Genomic DNA, 22,601 nt, shown 5'->3' with positions numbered 1-22,601 from the left:
AGGCTGTCTCATATGCATTCAATGCAGTAGAGGTTAGGTGAGAACCCCCTCATTAATGCAGAGGTAAAAATCTTCAATCTTCTTGACTGTTTTGGAAGTTTCCTATGGTTCCAAGCGTCTTCTGGAAACCATACGTGGATCATCTGTGCACCATGCCTCAGTTAATGTTAGCTTCTTACCTTTTCCAGGGGAATTGCTTTCCTGTGTCGCTCTCCTTTTCCATAGTACTTAGGATGGTCCAGCTTCCTTTCTTCCATAGCCCATTGCCCCCTAGGCCTTCCTTCTAGTACATAGGCTAGGCCCAGTTTGTTCTTTGTAGCCCAATTACTTCTTGAGCTTAAAGCCTGGATTGGGACTATTCCACTCCCCACAAACACATTTGTAATGCTTTTTCAAGAGAGGCATAACAATTTTACTTTTTTTTTTTTATAGGAACAATTTTACTTTGTTTTGCTACTACAACATCATTAAGCTTCTTCTTAAAATAATAATAATAATAATAATAATAATGAGGCTAAGCATTGGCTACTTAAAAATAACCAAGAATACCCTAGAGGACTAGTGTATTTCCCATTGTTAGAGGTTAATTTTTCTGAATCTAAATACAACAAGCCTAGCGAAATAAACTTCATGTATTTTATTTACCCAAAAAAAAGAAAAATTCATGTATTTTGAACCCAAAACACTACCAAAGCTCCAATGGCTCAGAATCAGGCAAAGTGGGTTTTGTCGCTAAAAGATAAAGCTCGAAACTACATAATATCAAAGGCCAAGTGAAGCCCATTTGATGGACCCAGCAACATCAAGTGCTGATTTAATGATCTAGCAAAATTAGTGGGTTCTAAAGGGAAAAATACACCATTTTACGGGTGTATGCTTCTGTGAGGGGGAGGAAGCATACACCCATAACAGGTGTACTTCCTCGTTCTAAAGGCTTCACTTCCTTTAAAGGCATAAAACATATAAGGATTGAGTTAACCAAATTGCCCCAAAGGACACAAAACTAGATTGAGCCAACTACTTGCTTCAAGAATATCTTTCAAGAGTATAGGGAGAATACGAGGAGCAATGGTATGGATTGTGGAAGACTATGGTATAGTCTAGAGACCGACATAGTACAAGAGGTCATTTTTTTCCCAAAGTCTTTTTCTCTCTCTTCAATCCTGCTCAATCCAACAAGTATTCTAGTTAATTCCTAAAAAACAAAAAGACTAGGATTACACACTTTGAAACAATCTAGACACGTGGCAAGCAATAGTTGGAATATTTGTTACTAAATTCCTATAGTAAATCCATGTATAAGTGATATAATCTAATTACATATCGACAAATATGCCACTTGTATCAAAGTGTGTATTCATAAAAAGGTCATCCCAACTTTTGAAGAAAAAAAAAATAGTTATATTAAAATTTTCAACTTTTGCACAAAGGCACTCGTTAGTAATATTGCAAGCACATTAGTTTTACAATAAGGCTCCGTTTGGTAATGATGTTTAAATAACGAAAATTGTTGTTTAAAGATTAGAACACGTATTTTTATATATTTTTTCACCCACACATATTTTTACAAAACTTAAGGTCCGTTTGGATATAGTTGAAAACTGAAAACTAAAAAATGCTGTAGAAAAATAATTTTTAAATGTGTGAATTGTACTGTCAGACCCTTTTTTGATGAAAAAGTGAATTTGTGGGTCATGAACAGTGCACAATATGCACTGTTCATGAGAAAAGTCAAACTTTTTGGCTTTTAAAAAAAAAAAAAAAACACAAATATGCATCTGCAAAACGCGTTACTAAGGGCCCGTTTGGTTATAGAGTTTAAAAATTATTATTTAAAAAAATGTAAAAATTATTGTTTAAAAAGTGTTGTTGAAAAACGTATTTTTAGTGTTTATAAAACAAAAAAAAAAATCTCTTACTAAACTGAGATGACAAGCATATCACTTTTCTCCGTTAATCGCTATTTTATCGGATACCATTACCAACGACCAAACACGAAGGGCCCACAGTAAAGTGTTGAAGTGGCAAGATCTGACTGACTGAATGTAAATTGAATTGGAGTGACAATTTATTCTTCTGCGAACATCGGCCATGGCTGCCATTGGCTTCGCAGCACCTTGGGTTCTAGGACGTGCAACTTGTGCTCTAGCTCTTGCTCGCTCTCATCATAGACTTGGTATCAACAACAACAACATCATCATCAAGCTCTCTCATTACAAAGTCCTCCGCTCTTTTACTCTCACTCATCCTCTCACTTCTTCAGGTGCGCACTGTGGCTTTGCTGTCCTGTGCTACTCTTTATTAGTATGATTTGTGGTAAAATTATGTGATTTTCGAATACCCATTTGGCTGAATAGTTGAAACACGTAATTTATTGTACATTGCATTGCACACTAAATTTATGTGAATATTGGAGGCATAGTCTTAAGTTACCATGTATTTTAAATCCTATTTATGCTAATAGTAAGAATAATCATAATTATTGTATTTTCGTTGGAAACGCATTTGAAGTTTAAGTATGTTAGTTATCCTCATGAATTGTAAAACGGTATTACTGAACAAGGTGAATTGACAAAATGGTAGCATGGTGTTTGATAAAAAGCCTGACTTATAGATTTTTTTTTTTTTTTTTTTGGGTCCAAAATCAGCAAATTCAAGCTGAAACGAGAAAATGAACCCTATAGCGTGACAACTGGTTATATGTTGTAGTTTCTGAATTCTTGAAGCTGCAAGGGCTATCTTGTTTAAAAGCTTGACTCATCTCTGCTTGCCAAGGAGTGCATTTATTGTTTAATGTGCTAAGCCGAAGGTTTAAGTATCAAGCTTATATAGAAAAGCCAATCCTGGTAACACCAGCCTTAGTTCAGGACAATACCTACCAACAGAAATTTGTATAAAAAACCAGCTGCTTTGATGAAATTCGTCCAGCATACCACCAAGAACCTTATACACTTTTATGTACTGGGGTAACTTACAAAGAGTTTCTAGCATATCCATAAATCCATATCAAGGAATATTGCATGTCAAATATTTGGAAGGACCGATAAGTTTATTATAGTTTGCAAAAAAACCCAGCTTCTCAACAACAATTAAATTAGTGCAAACCTTATCCTTTGAACATTTTTATGATTGATGTGTTGCTAAGGCCTCATCGATAACCTGTGTGCTTGAATACTTGCGAGGTGATAAAATTAGGCAAAACTTTCTTTATTACTTCTGTACTTGAAAAGCTTTTGATTTTGTTCTCTTAGGTTCAATGGTTTTTAGGTTATAAGTTTGTTTGTTATTTTTTCCTGAATAATGTGATGATTATTTTAACATTTTTAATGCTCTGTGATATAGCTTCAGAAATATGCCACTTAGCACAAGCCATAAAGGGTGAAGAGAAAAGTGCTACTGAAGAAGTGAAACATATTCTTGAAATGGTATTTACCTTTAATAAATACATCATACAATCCCAGGAGCCTTGTAGCTCAATTGGCACCTCCTAGTGTTTCTAATGGAGACATCTAGAGTTCAAATCCCCTTTCCCCCAACCATCGAATTGTCAAAAAAAAAAAAAAAAAAAATTCCCCTTTCCCCCAACCATCGAATTGTAAAAAAAAAAAAAAAAAAAAAGCATACAACTGTTTTTCCTTTTTAATATTTTATCTTCTGTAGAAAGGACAATAATGTTAAAAATATATAAATAAAAATTTGCATTAATACAGAATTCAATGGATTGAGTCAGTCATGAAATAAAGCCCAAATGGAACTTGATTATGCAGAAATGGATGTAATTTCTCCATTTCTTTTGCATTTATTGTAGGCTAGACGAGCATCATCACGAAGAGAAGTTCTTCACACAAATTTTCTTACTCCACCAGTGCTCAAGGAGTCAATGCTGGCATTGGAAAAACTATCTGACATTAGAGCACTTGCTCAGGGAGGCTACCCACAGGTTAAAATGAATTAGTTCTACTTTTATGTATATATGTACATTTTTCATCTTTTCTACAGATTGAGTTATCTTTCAAATTATAAAATGTTCTAGGCTGAGCGATGCCGGATTTCTATCGGACATCCAGATGTCCTGACAAGTGATCCAGATGTAATTGCAGCATTGAGGTAAGTTATATTGTAGCTCCACCATTTTTTCTCCACCATGTAAGTTAATTGAAGCCTTTGCTTAAATTATGTTTAATGGATACTTTTCCAGTGTCACAGGAAACTTTGGGTTTCAACCTTGTTCTCATGGTGACTTCCTTGGTGCAATTCTTAATAAAGGGATTGCCAGGGAGAAACTCGGGGATATTATCTTGCAGGTATCATTTGAATTTTCATTTGGGATACTATTTTGCTTTTCTACTAGTTAGGAAGGTTTGCGTATGGAACTGCACTATTTGAATTTCAACTACATTGCACCATGAAGAAGGCTTAGCTCATTTCCAACCCCCTTCCCTCCCCTCCCCCTCCCTTCACCAATGGGGGCTAGGCTAAATCCACTTGTATGGAGAAGTCTAATTATAATTCCTTTCTGAGATCACTTTTCATTTGGATGAGAGTGATAGTGGGTTTTATGGTTTTTATATCTTACTCTCTTGTATACTTACTTTTCAAAAGAAAAAATCCTTTTAAAAACTAATTTTATAATCAGTCTCAAGTTATGTTTGTGCTGCTGAAATAGCTTGGACACATTAAAGGAGTCATGGCCATGCCCCTGTTGTGATGGACATGTTTGACATGCTTTGATAATTTATACTTATCATATGAGCTGTGGACAGTTTGAGAAAAATTTTCTTCTATGCCAGAAACAGATGTAATTCTAACATGTATGTGTGTGTGTGTGTGTGTGTGTGTGAGAGAGAGAGAGAGAGAGAGAGAAAACTATGATAACATTGGCAATGTGATAAAAATAAAAGGGTTATAAATACATATGCTGACATGTCCTCACCATACTGATTTATAAAAGTTTGCCATGTCAGGGTTTATATAATGTCAAGTCTGTGTCTCATGGCTGCACACAGGTACTTACAAAAGGAAAAAAGAAATAAGAAAAAAAAAGTTGAAAATTGTCATGTCTTAAGTGGCATTTGTAGCTTCTAGGGATCTGATCACTTTTAGAAAGTAGGAGAGTTTGCAAATTGAACATGAGATATATTTTTACTAGGTATTCTAAATAACAAGACATTTGAGATGGGAATTAATAATTTGATGGCTCTCAATTGGGACATTTCGTTGTATGACACTTGTATTCCTTATTGTTCTGGATGTATACAAGGTTGATGGGTTGTTTGTTGGCTGCAGAAATCACTTTATAACTCTCAGCTGGGACTCAATTTCTTTTGTTCTTTTGCTTTCTTTTTGATTGATCATATTCCCTTTTCCAACTTGGACGGTAGAATCATCCCCAATATTCAAAACCCAATTGGTTTTGGAAAAAGAAAAACTACATCTACTTGTCTTAGTTTTTCTTTCTTTTTTTAATCTTTTTATAATAGCTAGTCATCTCCCAATAGTGGGATAAAGGGCTTTGTTGAGTGGAGTTTGACCTTTGCTTTCTTTTTTTCTTGTTAAATTTTCACTGCTTAGGGAGAGAAGGGAGCTCAAATAATTATTGTTCCAGAACTTGTTGACTTTATTATATTGTCATTAGACAAGGTACTGTTACTTCATCTCTACTGCTTTTCTGGGACTACTTTTTCATTATCAGCAAACATCCAATTTGAAAAATAATATTATTTTTTTCTATTTATTTTTATCTTTTAGGACTCATCTTAATGAGAATTGATATGCTTATCACCTGAGTTTAGATATATTGGTTCTGGAATTTATAGAACACATTGGAAATATATAGATCTGCTGTTCGCTGATTCTATTATTTTTGTAGTAACAGTACCAATGTATACAGGGAATCAAAATAATGGAAAAATTATGTAACCTTTGTGGTAGTAAAAAGTTCTAGCATTAGAAGTTATGTTTTACCTTTATATTGTGACATTCCTCAAAAGATTTGAATATAGAATGGGCTATAGCCACTGGACTTGAAAACAATGAAGTACTTAGTTGCATACTACTTGTGTTTGTGATTTCTTTTCTTCTTGCAGGTTGGTAATGTTCCAGTCTCTTGCACGAAGATACCATTGATCTCTCTTGATTATGAAGCACCTAGGTTGCCAGTCATTATCTTGATAACCTTTCTTTTTTTCAGTTTCTAAATAATTTTCCTCTAGCATAGAATCAAACTTAGTTTTCTTCTCTTGACAGGACCCAAACTTTTAAAACTGTAGAAGCATCTCTAAGGGTTGATGCTCTGGCTAGTGCAGGATTTAAGATTTCACGATCAAAACTTGTTGACTCGGTCAGGTACCACCTTCTTTATTAATACAAGTTGTCACTTGAATATATTGTTATCTCTATGTTTTGACATTTTCTGGCATCTTATATATTACTTTTTTTTAAGGGATTCTTGTATTGTTGGTTTGCTGCTTAGTGGGCTGTGATCTTTTACTTGACTTATATACTGAAATCCTTTAGGCATGTTGCTTAAACCGATTCAGACCTGACAAAGTGTTACTAAAACTAGTTCGGGTTGTCTTCTTGAATTTGCTTTTTTTTTTTTTCTTTCTTTTTTTTTTTTTTTTTTTTTTTTCTAGTTCGGGTTGTCTTCTTGAATTTGCTTTTTTTTTTTTTCTTTCTTTTTTTTTTTTTCTTTTTTTTCACTTTATCTTTATTGGGCCATATATTTTGCTAAATCATACACAGTTAGGTCTGTTCTCAGAGTGTTGTAGCATAATCAATCATTTTGGTGACATGTCTTATGGTTGTCTATTCTTTCACATCACTGAATCATCCTGCCAGCCTTCCCTTATCTTTTATGCAACTATTGCCCCCCATGATTTCCATCTTTTTGGTTAGTCTGTGTTAGATTCTACTCAAATTGGGTGTTTTCACATGGTTACTGATCATTTCAGTCTTAAGATGATCTTCATTTTCAATGCATCTATTAAGTCAATTGGAAGCTTATGACATGTTAAATGTTGTTCATATGTGAATGGCATGTATGAAGGGAGTAGCATCAATGCATCAGCACATTTTCATTGTCAGAATCAGCCACTTGTCTTAAGAATTTCAATTTATAAAAAAATTTCCACTTATATAGACATTAAAATTATGACTGTCTTCTTGTGGTTCTGATTGAGGCTTTCATGCACAGATATTTTTATGGGCTTTATATGTTGAAAAGATTTATTAATAATTTTCTTTATGCTTCCCACTCTTTTAATATCCCCCAAACTGGTTTTCAATCTCTTTCCCTTCCAGAATTATGCTCACTATGACAACTAGCAAATATTATTTCCTACTGAAGCATGGGTGCAACTTTAGGGCCACCGCACCTGCACCTGATGTGGCATGCGGTGGTCATCTGCTTCGGCCGGAAAAATCATACCGGGCCGGTATCAAACCACCCTCTTCATCGTCTCTTTCTTCTGCATTGCATTTTATCTTCTTCTTCGTCTTTGTGTTCTACAAAGCTTCTGAGCCTAAGTGTTTTCATCTTCTTTGTTTTCTCTCTTTTTAATTTCTTAGAAAGACTAGTGCCTAGTGGGTTTTATTGTTTCCCCACATACCAACCACGTGGCTAATAACTTTTGTTTTTCAATTTTTTTTTTTAATAAAGAATTTAATGGGTTTCTGTTTTTTACCTTTCTTTTATTTTTATTTTGTTTTTTGTTTTAAATGGTTGTAGGTAGTATATTATTATTATTATTATTATTATTATTATTATTATTATGAGGGCTAATATATCTAGTTAAGGATTAACATATTTTTATTCTTAAAAAAAGATTAATATATTAAATTATGATATGGATTTATAAAGACTTTATTATCTATACTTTACTATTGCTCTTAAATTGGTATATGTTTACCATTATACGAAAAAATGTGTTTATGTATATGTAGAAAATATGGATAAAAATATTTTTAATAATTTATTAATAAAGGTATCCCGCCGCACTCACACCCTACTTTTTCAAAAATTGCCGAGTCACTGCACCTACACCCTAACCTGAATCTGCAGCCATGCTTCTTAAATAGCAATATCTCCTAGTATAATATGAATTATCCATTTTTCAAGCCTAATATTTTTTATAGTAGCTGGATATGATCCTGTTCAAGGAAATTAATTTTCTGTCGTCCACCTTAGATTTGTAGCAATCTGTTTGGCCCCTTTTTATTTTTTTTACTGAAACACAGTAGCTTCTAGCCTTATATAAGGATAGAAGTATATGCATTTGAAAGTTCTCAATCTGTGTGTAGTAAAGGGGAGCTGCGTATCAATTGGATTCCTGTTTCTAAAAACAACACTACACTCAAGACTGGTGATGTTGTCTCCGTTAGTGGAAGAGGAAGATTAAAGGTGAGTAGTTAAATTCAAATGAAACCACTGGCCAACGGAATGGCTTTTTAAGTATATAGGCTGGTGTTTTGGATCTTATAATTTACTTTGATTCAGATAGGAGAAATAAGGTCTACACGGAAGGGAAAATTTGAAGTCGAACTCATTCGATATCTATAGCATGAAGTAATATTCTCAGTTCATTCATGGAACTGGTTGTTTCCATACAAGTGACTTGTTATCCGCCCCCAAACTGGGAATTCTGATCCTTAAGAGCGGTCTAAACCAGAAGCTGCATCAAGTTTAAACACTATTTGCTAGCTTCAATGTCAACCTATGGTGGGGGAAGGCTGAGGGATAATGAAAACAAATTGTATTTGTTAATATTGACTATCATAATAATATATTTTTTTCCAAAAAAAAAAAAGAAGAAGAAGAAGAAGAAGAAGACATCCTTGCCTCATAAAGATGGTACTTGGTACAATGAACTATGGTTGCAATCGGGTGGGAAAGATAATGGAGACCTCCTAGCACTAAAAGGGCAGGGAAAGTTCACGGGTTGGTCAGGAATAACCGTTGGATGTCAACATATATATCGAAGAGAGATCAAATTACATTAGATGACCTATAAAATTTAGAGAAAAGCAAATTTTCTAGAAAATCAAGTACTTAAGTTCCTACAATATTAAGAAAACCAAAGTATGGAGTTCTTGCAGAGAAAAGAAGAACTTTCTGGAAAACTGATTTTCTTATTCACAAATGATCTATCTGAAAAATTCAAAGCAATTCACTATTTATACTACAAGATGAATCAATTCAAAATATCCTAAACTAGCGCAGGAAAACCTATTGATTCTAACAGAATTCAGCTATAGAAATAACAAACTTTCAATAACCAATAACCTTAAGCCATGTGGCCCACTCACAATAGACTTGACTCTTTAAATTAAACGACTCCGTTTTCATCCTTTACTTCCTCTAAACGATGTTGTTTCTCTTTTGTCTTTCTACCATTGCTCTGTTTCCTTGACTCTGTCTTAACGCTCCACCTCAAGTCCTAAACTGATTGTTCAATGACTTGAAGTTGTGAATTGAACTTAACCCTTTTAGGAACAAAGATGTCTACAAGACCAAGTCTGCTTGCCAACCTAGTAAAAGCTGAAATGCCCAATGTCTTAGTAAAAATGTCAGGAACTTGTGAATTACTAGCCACATGAAAAGTTTTGATTTTCCCTTCTTGAATTTTCTCTCTCACCATGTGACAATCAACTTCAATATGCTTTGTTCTTTCGTGGAATACAGGGTTAGCTGCCATATGCAATGCAGCCTAATTATCATGAAAGACCATAGATGGTTTAGGATGTCAGACTCTTAAATCCTTAAGCAATTGTAGAACCCAAGTGATTTCACAAGCCATTGTTGCCATGGCTCTATATTCAACCTCTACGAATCTCCAATGAACACACTATAGCTAGTTAAGGACGTCCTAGTATCTGGGCAACCAACCCAATTTGCATCACAATATGATTTTATTTGCAAATCTGAACTGCTAGAGAATTAAAGACCTTTACCAAGTGAGGCCTTAATGTATTGAAGCACCTTGTTCACTGCCAACATGTGAGGTTCCATTGGTTGAGCAAGAAATTGGCTCAGCCTATGTACAACATAAGTGATGTTTGGCCTGGTCAGTGTCAAATACATCAATCTTCCCACAAGTCTTTTATACTGACTTGGGTCTGCTAGAGGAGCACCTTTATACTTTGATAGTCTCAAATTATGTTCCATAGGTAGCTTGCTAGGTTTGCAGCCCAAATAGCCAGTATCTTTAAGTATTTCTAATGCATATTTCCTTTGGTTTAGGCTAATTCCTTTATCAGTCCTTGCCACTTTAAAACCAAGAAAATACCTCAATGATCCAAGGTCCTTATTGCCAAACTTTTTGTCAAAAACTTGTTTCAATTCCTTCACACAATTTGGATTGTTGCCTGTCAAAAAAATGTTATCCACATACACTAATAAGATGGTAAATGAAGATCCTTGTGAATGTGTGAAAATGGAATAATCAGTCTTTGATTGCACAAAACCCAAGCTCAAGATGGTTGTGGAAAACTTCTCAAACCATTGCCAAGAAGCTTGCTTCAATCCATATAAGCTCTTGTTCAATTTGCACATCAAGTTCTCCCCATTGCTATGAAAACAAGTGGTAAAGACATGTATACTTCCTTAGCCAAATCACCATGTAAAAAGGCATTGTTTACATCCAATTGATGTAAAAACCAACCTTTCACAGCAGCCAAGACTAATACCATTCGAACAAAACAAATTTAGCTATAGGGCAAAAGGTTTCAAAATAATCCAGCCTTTCCTTTTGTGTGTACCCCTTAGCAACAAGACAAGCCTTGTGCCTTTCAATGGTCCCATTAGGGTTGTACTTATCCTATACACCCATTTGTATCCAATAGGAACCTTCCCAAAGGGTAAAGGAATGAGTGTTCATGTGTTATTCTGCTTTAAAGCAGCAATCTCCTTATCCATTGCTGCTCTCCACTTTGCAGATTTCACTACTTGATAAAAATGAGTAGGTTCTGCAGGTGTAGGTTCTGCAGGTGTAGCAATAACAGACATGACAAAAGAGTGAAAACTACTACCAAGATTCTCATAATTGAGATGATCTGAAATATCATAAGGTACCCTGGTGAAGGTTTGGAAACCACTGCCTTACAAGAGTAAGCTGTGAGATATGCAAGTGGATGGTGAGGTTTGGTTGCCTTCTAGGAACAACAGGTGAAGAGGATGTGGGAATAGGATCAATATCAGTGGAAGTGGAAGGAGGAAGATCAATGGAACAAGAAGTATCAGAAGAAGGAGAAGAAAGAACATTAGGTGAAGTAGGAACAACATCAGCTAAATTAGGTTGGTGAGGTACATATGGAGTGGTATGTAAAGTAGAAGTGGGGGGTTCATAAGAAGATGTAGATGGAAATGGAGCAGGTTCACCAATAGAATTAGAATGAGAAAAAACAAAATCAACAATGTGAGAAGGTAAAGAAGAAGAATTTTGAGCAAAATGATATATATTCTCATAGAAACTATATACTTAGAGATGTGTATAGAATTAGAGTCAAGGTCCAAAACTTTGTAACCTTTGATACCATGGGGATAGCCTAAGAAAACACATCTTCTAGCTCTAGATGCAAATATGTGTCTATTATGAGGCAAAGTAGAAATGAAACAAAGACAACCAAAACATCTCAAGTGAGCAAAAGAAGGAGGCTTATTGAAAAGCATTTCAAAAGGGGTTTTGTTATGCAGAATTTTAGAAGGTGTCCTATTGATTAAGTACACTGTAGTCAAAACACAATCACCCCAATATGACAAAGGAATCTTAGACTGAAACATCAAAGCTCTAGCAACATTAAGAATATGTTGATACTTCATTTCAACAATGGCATTTGGCTGTGGTGTGTTAACACAGGCCAATTTATGCAAAATGCCTTTGCTCTTAAAGAAATTTTGTAAGTAAAACTCAGTCTCATTGTCACATCTAATGCATTTAATTTTCTTTTCAAATTGTGTTTCCACCATAGTAGCAAATTGAGGAATTAAGAATTCAGTTTCAAATTTGTTTTTAAGCAAAAACACCCAAGTACATCTAGAAAAATCATCAACAATAGTTAAGAAATATATGTATCCTTCATTAGTTGTAGTAAAGAAAGGTTCTCACAAGTCACAATGTACAAGTTCAAAAGGTGAAACAGAAACATGCTCACTTACAGGAAAGGTAAGCTTCTTTTGCTTAGCAAAATGACAAATATCACAACATTGTGACTTATTTTCCAAAACAAAAGGTACAGATTTATTCAACAAAAGCATCTTTGAAAAGGAAGGATGACCAAATGTGTATGCCACAAATCTGAGGAAATTGAAGATGAATGTGGAGCAGCAAGAGTTGAAAAGGATGCATGTTGTGGAAAATTTTGCAGCAGATATAGGCCTTTGCTTTCTCTACCTAGACCAATCATGCTCCAATGAGACAAGTCCTAGATAAAATAGCATTTGCTAAGAAAAATTAAACAAAAAAAATATGCTTTTGTATGTTGACTATTAGAAATCAAATTGAAACTAAATGATGGCACACAAAGCACATCAGTAAGAGTTAATGTGGATGAAATCCTAACTATCCCTACGTGTGTAACCATGGCTTGCTCCCCATTAGGCAAGGATACATAAGTTTGAACAACATAAGTAATTGTGGTTAATTGAGTCACTGAATAAACCATGTGGTCAGTGGCTCATGTGTCTATGATCCAATCACTGGATTCATAGGCTTTTCTATCTACTAAATGAGTAGAGAAAATGGAGTGAGACATATTGGGAGGAATCCAAAAGGGACTACCTAAGAAATTATTGACAAAGTTGTTGGATGAAGAAGTATCAACAGCTGCTGTCATCACAGGTGTAGTTTAATGAGCATGTGGTGTTCCAGAACTTGCACCAGCATTATCCTTAAGAATTGACAGATATGATAGCAATTGTTCACATTGAGATTGTGAAATAGGACACTAAAGTGGTTGTGATGAGTATGCCTAAAACTGTGGAGGAAAATTTTGTGAAGGAAAGACCATTGCATCAGGTTGCATACCAGAAGCATTAACACCTGATTGTGAAGCACCATAGGCATTGCTTCCAATGATGAAGCAATGCTGTGCTTGACCAAAAGAACCATCTGAGCCATTTGAATTTCCTGAATGAAAAACACCAAAAACTTGATTTGCCATAGAAGCATTCTATTTTGGTTTATAACCCAGGGGATATCCATGAAGTTTATAGTGCTTGTCTGCTCAGTGTCTAGTTAAGCCACAGTAGCTGCAAACTGGCCTCTCTTTCTTAGAATTCCCCTTTTTTCCTCCATTATAGCCTTGATTCTGAGTAGGCCTAAAATTAGGGTTACTACCATTAGTGGCATACAAGGCAATAGGTTCAACCATAACATTGATTCCATGACCTATGTTTTTGCGTTTCTCTTCTTGTAAAATCAAAGAGCAAACCTTGTTGATTGAAGGAAGGGGCTCAGCAATTAAAATTTGGCCAATGATGTGATCATAACTATCATTCAATCCCATCAAAAAAATGAAAAACATGCGCTTTCTGTTGAATCTCAATTTGTGTCTTATCAAAAACACAAGTGCAAACATAGGTGCAAGAAGCATACGATTGATAATTTCGTATATTCATCCTAGAGAGTTTTGAATCTAGTGAAGTAGGAACTCACTGATAATTAACCTTGAGTAAGATGAGAAATCTCCTTCTACAACTCATAGAGCCTTGGTGAACTTCCTTAAGAGAAACGATCTCGTAGATCGAACCATAAATCTTGAGCAGTGTTGATATACCTCACACTTGCTTGAATGTCCTTGCTAAGAGAATTGACTAACCATGAAAGAACCATGGTATTGCATTTGCACCAAGAATTATATAGAGGCAAAGTAACCTCTGGTTTGGAAATTGCTCCATTGACAAACACAAATTTGTTCCTAGCATTAAAGGCCAAGAACACAAATCTGGTCCGAGCAGCATAATTCTCTAGACCTATCAAAGGTTGTGAAGAGAGAATGATCCCTGAATTCTCTGCAACAGGGAGAAAGTATTGATTGTTGGCTGATTCATCTGCCATGGAAGAATTCAAGGTATTTTAAGTGGATGATTTTGCTCGTGGAAGAGTAGTAGTGTTAGGATCAGAAGCCATTGTTGGAGCTTCAACTCTAATACCATATTAAGAAAACCAGAGTATGGAGGTTTTGCAGAGAAAAGAAGAAGAAGAACTTTCTGAAAAACTGAATTTCTTATTCACAAATGATCTAACTGAAAAATACAAAGCAATTCACTATTTATACTACAAGATGAATCAATGCAAAATATCCTAAACTTGCGCTGGAAAACCTACTGATTCTAACAGAATTCGGCTATAGAAATAACAAACTTTCAACTACAACCAATAACCTTAAGCCACATGTCCCACTCACAATAGACTTGACTCTTTAAATTAAATGACTCTATTTTCATCCTTTACTTCCTCTAAACGATGCCGTTTCTCTTTTGTCTTTGTACCACTGCGCTGTTTCCTTGACTCTGTCTTAACATACAAAGTAAGCATGGTTAGGCCAAAAGGATGCAATATCTTCAAAAGCAGTATGATTGTTTCCTATACTCAAGGATTTTATTAAATTGGACTGCGCTGGATGGCTAACCTACGAGGGCAAAAATATGAGGAAGACAATTACAAAAAGTAAATTATAACACTTAAAAGAAATTGTACATTTTATTATATTTGTATAATATATATAATAATTGCATAAGAGGTAAGTTTCATGTGGCTTGAGAAAAGCGCTAGCTACATATTATGAACTTACAAAAGAATTAGACAGGTTGAGAATTTTCTCATAATCACCTATAAACCCAAAATTAACCCAACAACCAATTGGTATGGGACTTAACACACGTCCACACGACATACACTTAGTGTGCGTTTGGGTTAGGATTAAAAATTAAAATTATTTCACTATTCAACTTATTTTTGCTACTATTCATTAACCCCACTGCATTTTTTGGCACTATTCATAGGCTCCACTGTACTATTTCAACTAATTTTTACCTTTATCTACAATACTTTCAACAATAATTTTTCAGTTTTAGCAAAATAAGTGGTATCCATTATTTGGGTCACTTACCATATGATATCACTTATGCCACAAACTCTTGGTCTCAACATCAACCACTTGTATCCTAATACACAACCTAATAGGAACAAACAAATTATATAACTAAGAATTTGACTTGTAATGAATGTAATCAAAGTATTTATTTTGACTCTAATGTGCCTAATGTCCATTATCCCTCCAAATATCAGCACCTAATCACTTCCTGACGAATGTAAGGAGAAAGAAATCTTTCATGAGGGGGATACCATTAGACTTAGTCTAGTGTACACCATTGGCTAGACTCCATGTAATCCGCCAAGTCACATCACGGTAGCATGATCGTTCTTGATGTAACTACACTTTGCCTATCTCTTAGAAGTTTATTCTAGTAGTACCATAAAGTAAACACCCTTTACAGGGAGCAAGGTTCATGGCCAAGGCAAGATGTTTACTTACACTATTATAAAACCGGCAATAAAGGTTGTGAGATTGAACCCTTGAATCTCTCTCCCACTAGATGTTTTAAACTTAGGATTTTTCTTTAAAAATCAATGTGATCTAATCACTAGACGACCTTGCAGTTTAAAAATGTTTTAAATCTAGATCCTAATCATATTAGGGTCTCCTAAGACTCAATTCTAAAAGAATTACCAAAATCGGAAGCCAAAGAATGGGATAATGTGCCAATCTGCACTTAAAACATTAAGGCAAGTGTCGATCGGCACACAGAGCCACATATGCCAAGTGCCTCCATACCTTCGTTTTTATACGAATTTAAAAGCTTTTCAGGTTTTGGAATCTTATTCTGAAACCAAACTTAGAAAAACCTTTTGAAAAAGTTTGAACATCAAAATTCAAGTACTTTGATCATAAAATAACACTAATCTAATTAGTTTTACAAGATCAAAGCATAAGCCCTAATTCTCAAGAAAATCTAGAAATCAAAACCCTGATCTCATTAGAACTTTTTTTCTTTGAAGGATTTTAATTGGGGTTTTGTTAAACATGATTTTACAATTGAATTCTCCTAAAAATAGTTTTTGAAAACAATCAATTAATCAATTAACAAATCAAAGATTAATCAAGAATGTTCTCAAAAAAAAAAAAAATTCAAGAACAAACAAGATTTATGTGATCAATCGAGCATTCAAAAAATGGCCAAACGCAACAACCCAAAAATACAAAAATCAAACTCAACCGAAGTGAAACTACTGAGGATTTAACAAAAGAAATTCTAACAAAATTTATATACAACTTTTTTTCCGAAAAATCAACTACATAAATGGGTCTGTTTGATTCCCATAAAATATTTTCCGAAAAATACCTATTTTCCGGAAATGCTATTTTTCGGAAAAGGAAAATATTTTCAAGTGTTTGGTTGTATTATGAAAATTGTTATGGAAAATATTTTCATGTGTTTGGTTCTATTAGGAAAATGCTATTTTCCTACACATTTTTCACATTTTCTCACCTATTTTCTCATCATCCAAACAAATTTTATTACAAAAAATTTCAAAATCACAGCCAAATCCCAACACCACACACCACAAAAACTCCATTTCAAACCACGGCAGCAAACTCCAACAATCAAAAGCCACAAAAAAAACAAAACCAAAGGAAAAAAATCATCAAATTCGGTCAGATCGTTGCGGTCAAGCCACTGGGTTCGATCAGATCGTTGCGGTGCGACTCGCTTGGTCTCGCCGGTGCGGTGCGACTAGCTGGGTCTCACCAGCGCGGTGCGACTAGTGGGTTCGTGGGTCGAAGGTCGCCAGCGATGGGCTCTGGGCTTGGAGCGCCGGTTCGTGCTCTCTCTAGGTCGAAAGTTGCTGGGTCTCTCTTCGTGCTCTCTTCTCTGTTTTCCTGAAATTTTTATTTGAAGTGAAAATAAAACCGGAAATCCATTTCACCCTTGACTCATGGTCAACTGAAAAGGATTTCACGAAAATTGATTTTCCGTGCGCAACCAAACACCCGAAATTACGAAAAATCATTTCCAGAAGTGATTTTCACCCAAAACAAACGCAGCCAAAGTCAACCATAGTTCTATTAATCTTTGTACACAAATTTAATTCAACCAAATACACAAATTCAAATAAATATACAACCAAAAAAAATCCATCACTTTCCTAGCAACCAATCAAATTTTCTTTACCCTCTCATAATTTTCCCACTAACCAAAAAACTACAAGATCAAATTTCTTAAGTATCAAATACAAAAGAGACCCAACAAATGGCTAAACTTCAAAGTCCTTGTAATCTCTGTGACGTTCGAAGTGAGGCCAACAAGGTTTCCTACCATCTATTTGATGAATCTCTACAAATCCATCTAAGTTGCTCCAAGGGTGTCTCTGTCTTCATTCTCTCCCATAAACAAGCCTTGATCTTGTTGAAATCGTTGAAGATTAGAAGGAGGAGAGGATCGAGAAGATGGTCTAAGTGGTCAATGTAGGATTGTTCACGGTGGATTTTCGAGGTCAAATATGACATTGTTAGTTGTGAGCTTTTGGTTTTGTGGATGGGTCTGAATCTAAAAATGAAACTGTATGCAAACAGTTCAAAACACTGTATGATTCCTATAAAGCGAGTTATGGGAGGAGAGATTAAAACGAAGCAAGAAGGAGAAGATGGTTGAAATGACATCCAACAGATCATTTACATTGAGATGAGCTTGATGAATGGGTTGAAATATAAAAATTTACAAACTTTTCATGCAATTTCATTTTCTGCGTTGAGATTTTTTTTTTTTTTTTTGGCTCAGAAAGTGCAAGAAAAGCTTGAAATTTTTTTAAGGAACTCATTCTTTCAAATTTTTTGTTTTATTTTTTTATGTGGCTTTTTTTTATTCTTAAAGCTTTTTTTTTTTTTTTTGAGAGAAAACGATAGTAGACTTTATTCAATTAAATCACTTTGTGCCATGGGGAAGAGGAAAGAGGGGCATTCTTCTAACCAAACAATGACCTCCTCATTCTCTTTTGCAGCACTAGCTAAAGCTAATACAGTATGATTACATCGTAAAGGTATACTATAAAAAGAAATAAAAGAAAAACTATCTCTAATTAAACCAATGTTTTCAATGATCCAGGCAGCTTCTAAACAGCATATTCTATCCGAATTAAGAGGTTCACAAGTTCCTTAAAGTTGCATTCCACCATCACCTTATGGAAGTTGGCATTTTGACAAAACAAAAGAGCCAATCTCATCACTATAGCTACTGTGCAGAGGGGGTTTAAATTCTTCTGTAGACGATGACATGATGCCGCTAAAACTTCACCTTTCTTGTTCCTTATAAGAAAACCAAACCCCACAGAGGTTTTCTTCTTCGATTGGAAAATTGCTAGATTGAGTTTATGGATTGAATATGAAATTCGGGGCTGCCACTTTGTTGTCTACACTTCAGCAACCCCGTTCTACCTGAGTTGCACTTCCATAAATTCTAACCAGTAAGGTTTCAACCCGAGCCCATAAATCTTTGGATGAAGGAGTTTTATTCTCAAATATCAGCTTGTTTTTGCAGTTCCAAATCATCCAACATGCGATACAAAGAGTGTCAAAATCCAAAGAATTCAATTTTTTTTAATGCAGCCTCCATTGCATCAATAAAACTGATTTGTTGTGGTAGCCGAAGACCATTCCAGAAATGAGTTTGCATCCAAACAGATTGTGCAAAAGAGCATTCCAAAAACAGGTGGCTATTTGTTTCAACTTCATCATTGCAGAGGGCAAATGATAAAGAGTTAGAGATCTTTCTATCAAAAAGCTTTGTCCAAATGGGAAGGCTATCATTGCATGCTCTCCAAATAAATGATTTAATATTTGGAGGAATTATAGAAAACCAAATGTCTTTCCAAAAGGAATGAATCTTAGTAGGATCTAATGTGGTAGCCAAAGAAACATTGGACTGTTTTTCAATTTCCCATTGCAGAAAGTAAGCACTCCTAATAAAGAACCTCCCCGATCTATTTTTGGTCCAAATGAGAGTATTTTCAGGTCTTCGGATACTGAGAGGAATGGCCTTAATGATTGAAGCTTCAAAGGGAAAGAAAATAGAATCAATGAGGAAATCCTTCCACCTCGGTTGTGGGGCTGAGAAATCCATGAGATCAGTTACTGTGGCTTCAGCTGGTAAAATTGTTCTAGGCGAACATACCTTTTGATTTGTCTCTGAAGGCAATCATCTATCAGTCCATATATTGATCAAAAAACCATTACCCACCCTCCATCTACTGCCTTGAATGATCAAATCCCTCCCACGAGTTATACTTCTCCATGCAAAAGAAGAGAGATTTGGAACTAAAGCTTCAAGAAAAGATGTATGTTGAAAATATTTAGCTTTGTAGACTTTGAAAAGGAGATAGTCCTAACATTGCATTAACCTCCATCCCTGTTTAGCAAGTAAAGCTAAATTAAAACTCTTTAAATCATGAAAGCCAAGGCCTCCATCCTTCTTTGCTAAGCACATATGCTTCTAACTCAACCAATGCATTTTCTTCTCTTCATTTTGCTACCCCCACTAGAATTGCCCCATCATTTTTCTACCCCTACTTGTTTCTTACCTCTACCAATGATTGGGGGCAAACCAAGATATTTTTCAAAGGGTTCTGTGGATGTAGTATTGAGTAACATTCTGATCTCATCTCTAGTTGACGAAGGAGTGTTGGTGCTGAAAAAAAATTGAACTCTTTTCACAATTAATTTTCTGACCTAAAGCTACCTCATAAATATGTAAGATCTCCTTGATTATGTGACACTCAGATGAGGAAGCTTTGCAAAACAATAAATTATCGTCTGCAAATAGAAGATGTGTAACTGAGGTCCATTACAAGAAATACTTACTCCATATAGAAGTCTTTGTTGAAGTGCATTTTTGAGAAGAGCAGAAAAACCTTCAGAGCATAATAAAAATAGGTGGGGAGAAAGAGGGTCTCCCTGCCTTATGCCCCTAGAAGGTTTGATAAATCCCGAGTGAACCCCATTTACCAAAACAGAATATGAGGCAGACGATATCCCTGCCATAATTAGTTCCACCCACCTGTGATGAAATCCCATTTTTAACATAATGCCTTTTAAGTAGTCCCACTCCACCCTATCGTAAGTTTTACTCATATCTAACTTGAGAGTCATGTATGCTATGTTTCCTTGGCATTTTGACTTCATGTAATGCAGGATCTCAAAAGAAATAAGGATATTATCTGTAATCACTCTCTTAGCTACAAACACGCTTTGACAGTTAGAGATAATTCTTCCCAAAATTCTTTTCAGTCTGTTAGCCATGACTTTTGAGACAAGCTTAAAAATGACATTACATGAACTGATGGGGTGAAAATGAGACATGAGTTCTGAATTTTTCTTTTTTGGGATCAAAGTGATATGTGTGAAATTGATGCTTTGCAAGAATTTTCTGGAATTTATGCAATCAAGAACAGCATCAGATACATCAGTTCTAACAATATGCCAATATTTTTGAAAAAATAAAAGGGTTCATATCGTCGGGACTAGGAGCTTTTGTTGGATTCATCTGAAACAGCGCCTTCTTCACCTCTTCTTGAGTAAATTCTTCCAACAGCATGTTATTCATTTCCGGGGTGACCACTGCATGAGCATGGTGAATAACTTGAGAAAAGGATCCCATGGAAACACTTGTAAACATCTCTTGGAAATAAGCAACGGCAATTCTCTCCAAATCTATTTGGTTAGAAAAGAAGTTCCCAGAAGAATCCTTTAATTTAGTGATCTCATTATCTCGTCTTTTTTGAGAGGCCACTGCATGAAAAAAACTTCGAATTTTTGTCACCCTCCTGAAGCCTAGAGACTTTTGCTTGTTGATGCCAGTAAATATTCTCCTGTGCAATGAGTTCATTAAGTTCAACTCTAGTAGAATTTCTTCTTTGAGAGAGTTGTTGATTGGACAGTTCTGCTTGGCATTCCGTTTCAAAATTGGCCAAAGAGTATCTTTTCACTTCAATAGACTTTATGAGACTTCTGTCCTTTGAATAATAATAATAAGGCTTTAAAGGTTGCTTCATGAGAAAAAAGAAAAAGGTAAAGGTTGTTGTTAAACTAGGCCTTTACTATGAAAACTTACAATACACTGTCAACAATATTAGTGTGCTTCTTTAGTCAACAACCAATAAAATCCTATTTTGGTCAAAATAGTAAGAGCATTCTCATCAAATATATCAAAAAATATAGCATTTAGCATCTCAAAACACTACTTTATTTATTTTAACACTTCACTTTATAATACACTCAACATCAAAGATTTTATTTTTTTTACTACTTCATTAAAATATTATTTATTTTAATCAAGTAAGAGAGAGAAAGTAGTGGAGAGAGGCACAGGTGTACAGCACAATAGAGCGAGAGATAGAGAAAAAAAAATTATAAAAAACTCTAGCAACTTGCTACACTAGGGTGTCAAAGATGACACTCCACTGTAGCAAAGATGTCAAAAATTTTAGGATTAGCATGCTTGATGTGGATGATATTTTCAGGGGATGAGAGCTAAAATTAGAATTTAGCATTTCTCACATCTTTGATGTGAATGCTCTAATAGAGCTAGAAAAATGACATCTATTTTAGACAGGTTAACTACAAAAATTGGTGGGAGCTTTCACACATATACAAGTATAAATGCTTATGAGAAGTGAGGAGGGCAAGGTTTAAGTTCAAGTCTTTAGAAAGAAGTTTTACACATATATACCCTTAAATTGGGTTAAAGTTAAGTTTTATCTAAGATTTAAAAAAAAAAAATTAAAAACCTACAAAAATTGGACAAAGAATAGCAGAATGAGCATATTGATATCATTTCAAATATTATAAAATGTAAATTCCCAAAATCTGAAAATCCAACGCCAAAAGTCACTCCAAGCTTACACTAAAGATAAAGGAATGGTAGAATAGCTTGCCAAAGAATAGCATGCTTAATGTGGATGATATTTTAAGGGGATGAGAGCTAAAATTAGAATTTAGTATTTCTCACATCTTTAATGTGAATGCTCTAATAAAGCTAGAAAAATGACATCTGTTTTAGGCAGGTTAACTACAAAAATTGGTGGGAGCTTTCACACATATACGAGCATAAATGATTATGAGAAGTGACTAGGGCAAAGGTTTAAGTTTAAGTATTTCTCACATCTTTAATGTGAATGCCCTAATAAAGCTAGAAAAATGACATTTGTTTTAGCTAGGTTAACTACAAAAATTGGTGGGAGCTTTCACACATATACGAGCATAAATGATTATGAGAAGTGACTAGGGCAAAGGTTTAAGTTTAAGTCTTTAGAAGAAAGTTTGACACATATATGCCCTTAAATTGGGTTAAAGTAAAATTTTATCTAAGATTTAAAAAAAAAAAATTAAAAACATACAAAAATTGGACAAAGAATAGCAGAATGAGCATATTGATATTAATTCAAATATTATACAATGTAAATTCCCAAAATCTGAAAATCGAACGCCAGAAGTCACTCCAAGCTTACACTAAAGATAAAGGAATGGTAGAATAGCTCGCCAGTGAAAAA

At 34.8% G+C, this 22,601-nt stretch overlaps 2 protein-coding genes across 3 annotated transcripts; one reads left to right on the top strand and one right to left on the bottom strand.

Moving 5' to 3' along the window:
- The first annotated feature begins 1,923 nt into the window (after window positions 1-1,923).
- On the top strand, window positions 1,924-9,041 carry LOC111982924 (uncharacterized). 2 transcript variants are annotated; one of them, XM_065768825.1, is made up of 10 exons: window positions 1,924-2,263; window positions 3,349-3,425; window positions 3,809-3,940; window positions 4,034-4,107; window positions 4,199-4,304; window positions 5,572-5,640; window positions 6,087-6,151; window positions 6,247-6,345; window positions 8,302-8,401; window positions 8,498-9,041. In XM_065768825.1, exons 1-10 carry the CDS (start codon window positions 2,092-2,094, stop codon window positions 8,558-8,560), a joined length of 957 nt encoding a protein of 318 aa, XP_065624897.1. In that variant the 5' UTR covers window positions 1,924-2,091; the 3' UTR covers window positions 8,561-9,041. The 2 variants fall into 2 exon arrangements, with proteins under 2 accessions (XP_065624897.1, XP_023870315.2); XM_024014547.2 differs by having other exon boundaries at window positions 1,925-2,263; window positions 3,343-3,425.
- An 896-nt stretch (window positions 9,042-9,937) lies between these two features.
- Window positions 9,938-10,689, bottom strand: LOC111982911 (uncharacterized mitochondrial protein AtMg00810-like). Its single transcript, XM_024014533.1, has 2 exons — window positions 10,662-10,689; window positions 9,938-10,365 (listed from the first exon to the last, which is right to left on the bottom strand). The coding sequence occupies exons 1-2, from the start codon at window positions 10,687-10,689 to the stop codon at window positions 9,938-9,940; spliced, it is 456 nt and encodes a 151-aa protein (XP_023870301.1).
- Between the last annotated feature and the right edge of the window lie 11,912 nt (window positions 10,690-22,601).

The sequence above is a fragment of the Quercus suber genome, unplaced genomic scaffold, assembly GCF_002906115.3.
Source record: "Quercus suber isolate HL8 unplaced genomic scaffold, Cork oak 2.0 scaffold_27, whole genome shotgun sequence".
Taxonomy (NCBI): domain Eukaryota; kingdom Viridiplantae; phylum Streptophyta; class Magnoliopsida; order Fagales; family Fagaceae; genus Quercus; species Quercus suber.
The sequence above is the reverse complement of the archived record's forward strand: the minus strand, read 5'-3'. Positions and strand labels throughout refer to the sequence as shown.

What these genes read in the sequence shown, in the direction of transcription:
- LOC111982911 (XM_024014533.1), bottom strand. Translation starts at nt 10,689, where the DNA reads ATGGTATTAGTCTTGGCTGCTGTGAAAG. An exon ending in AGTCTTGGCTGCTGTGAAAG is followed by an intron (nt 10,366 to 10,661) that starts GTTGGTTTTTAC and finishes TTTTTTTGACAG; the next exon opens with GCAACAATCCAAATTGTGTG.
- LOC111982924 (XM_024014547.2), top strand. Translation starts at nt 2,092, where the DNA reads ATGGCTGCCATTGGCTTCGCAGCACCTTGGGTTCTAGGACGTGCAACT. An exon ending in TTATATTGTCATTAGACAAG is followed by an intron (nt 5,641 to 6,086) that starts GTACTGTTACTT and finishes TTCTTCTTGCAG; the next exon opens with GTTGGTAATGTTCCAGTCTC. An exon ending in AAACTTGTTGACTCGGTCAG is followed by an intron (nt 6,346 to 8,301) that starts GTACCACCTTCT and finishes ATCTGTGTGTAG; the next exon opens with TAAAGGGGAGCTGCGTATCA.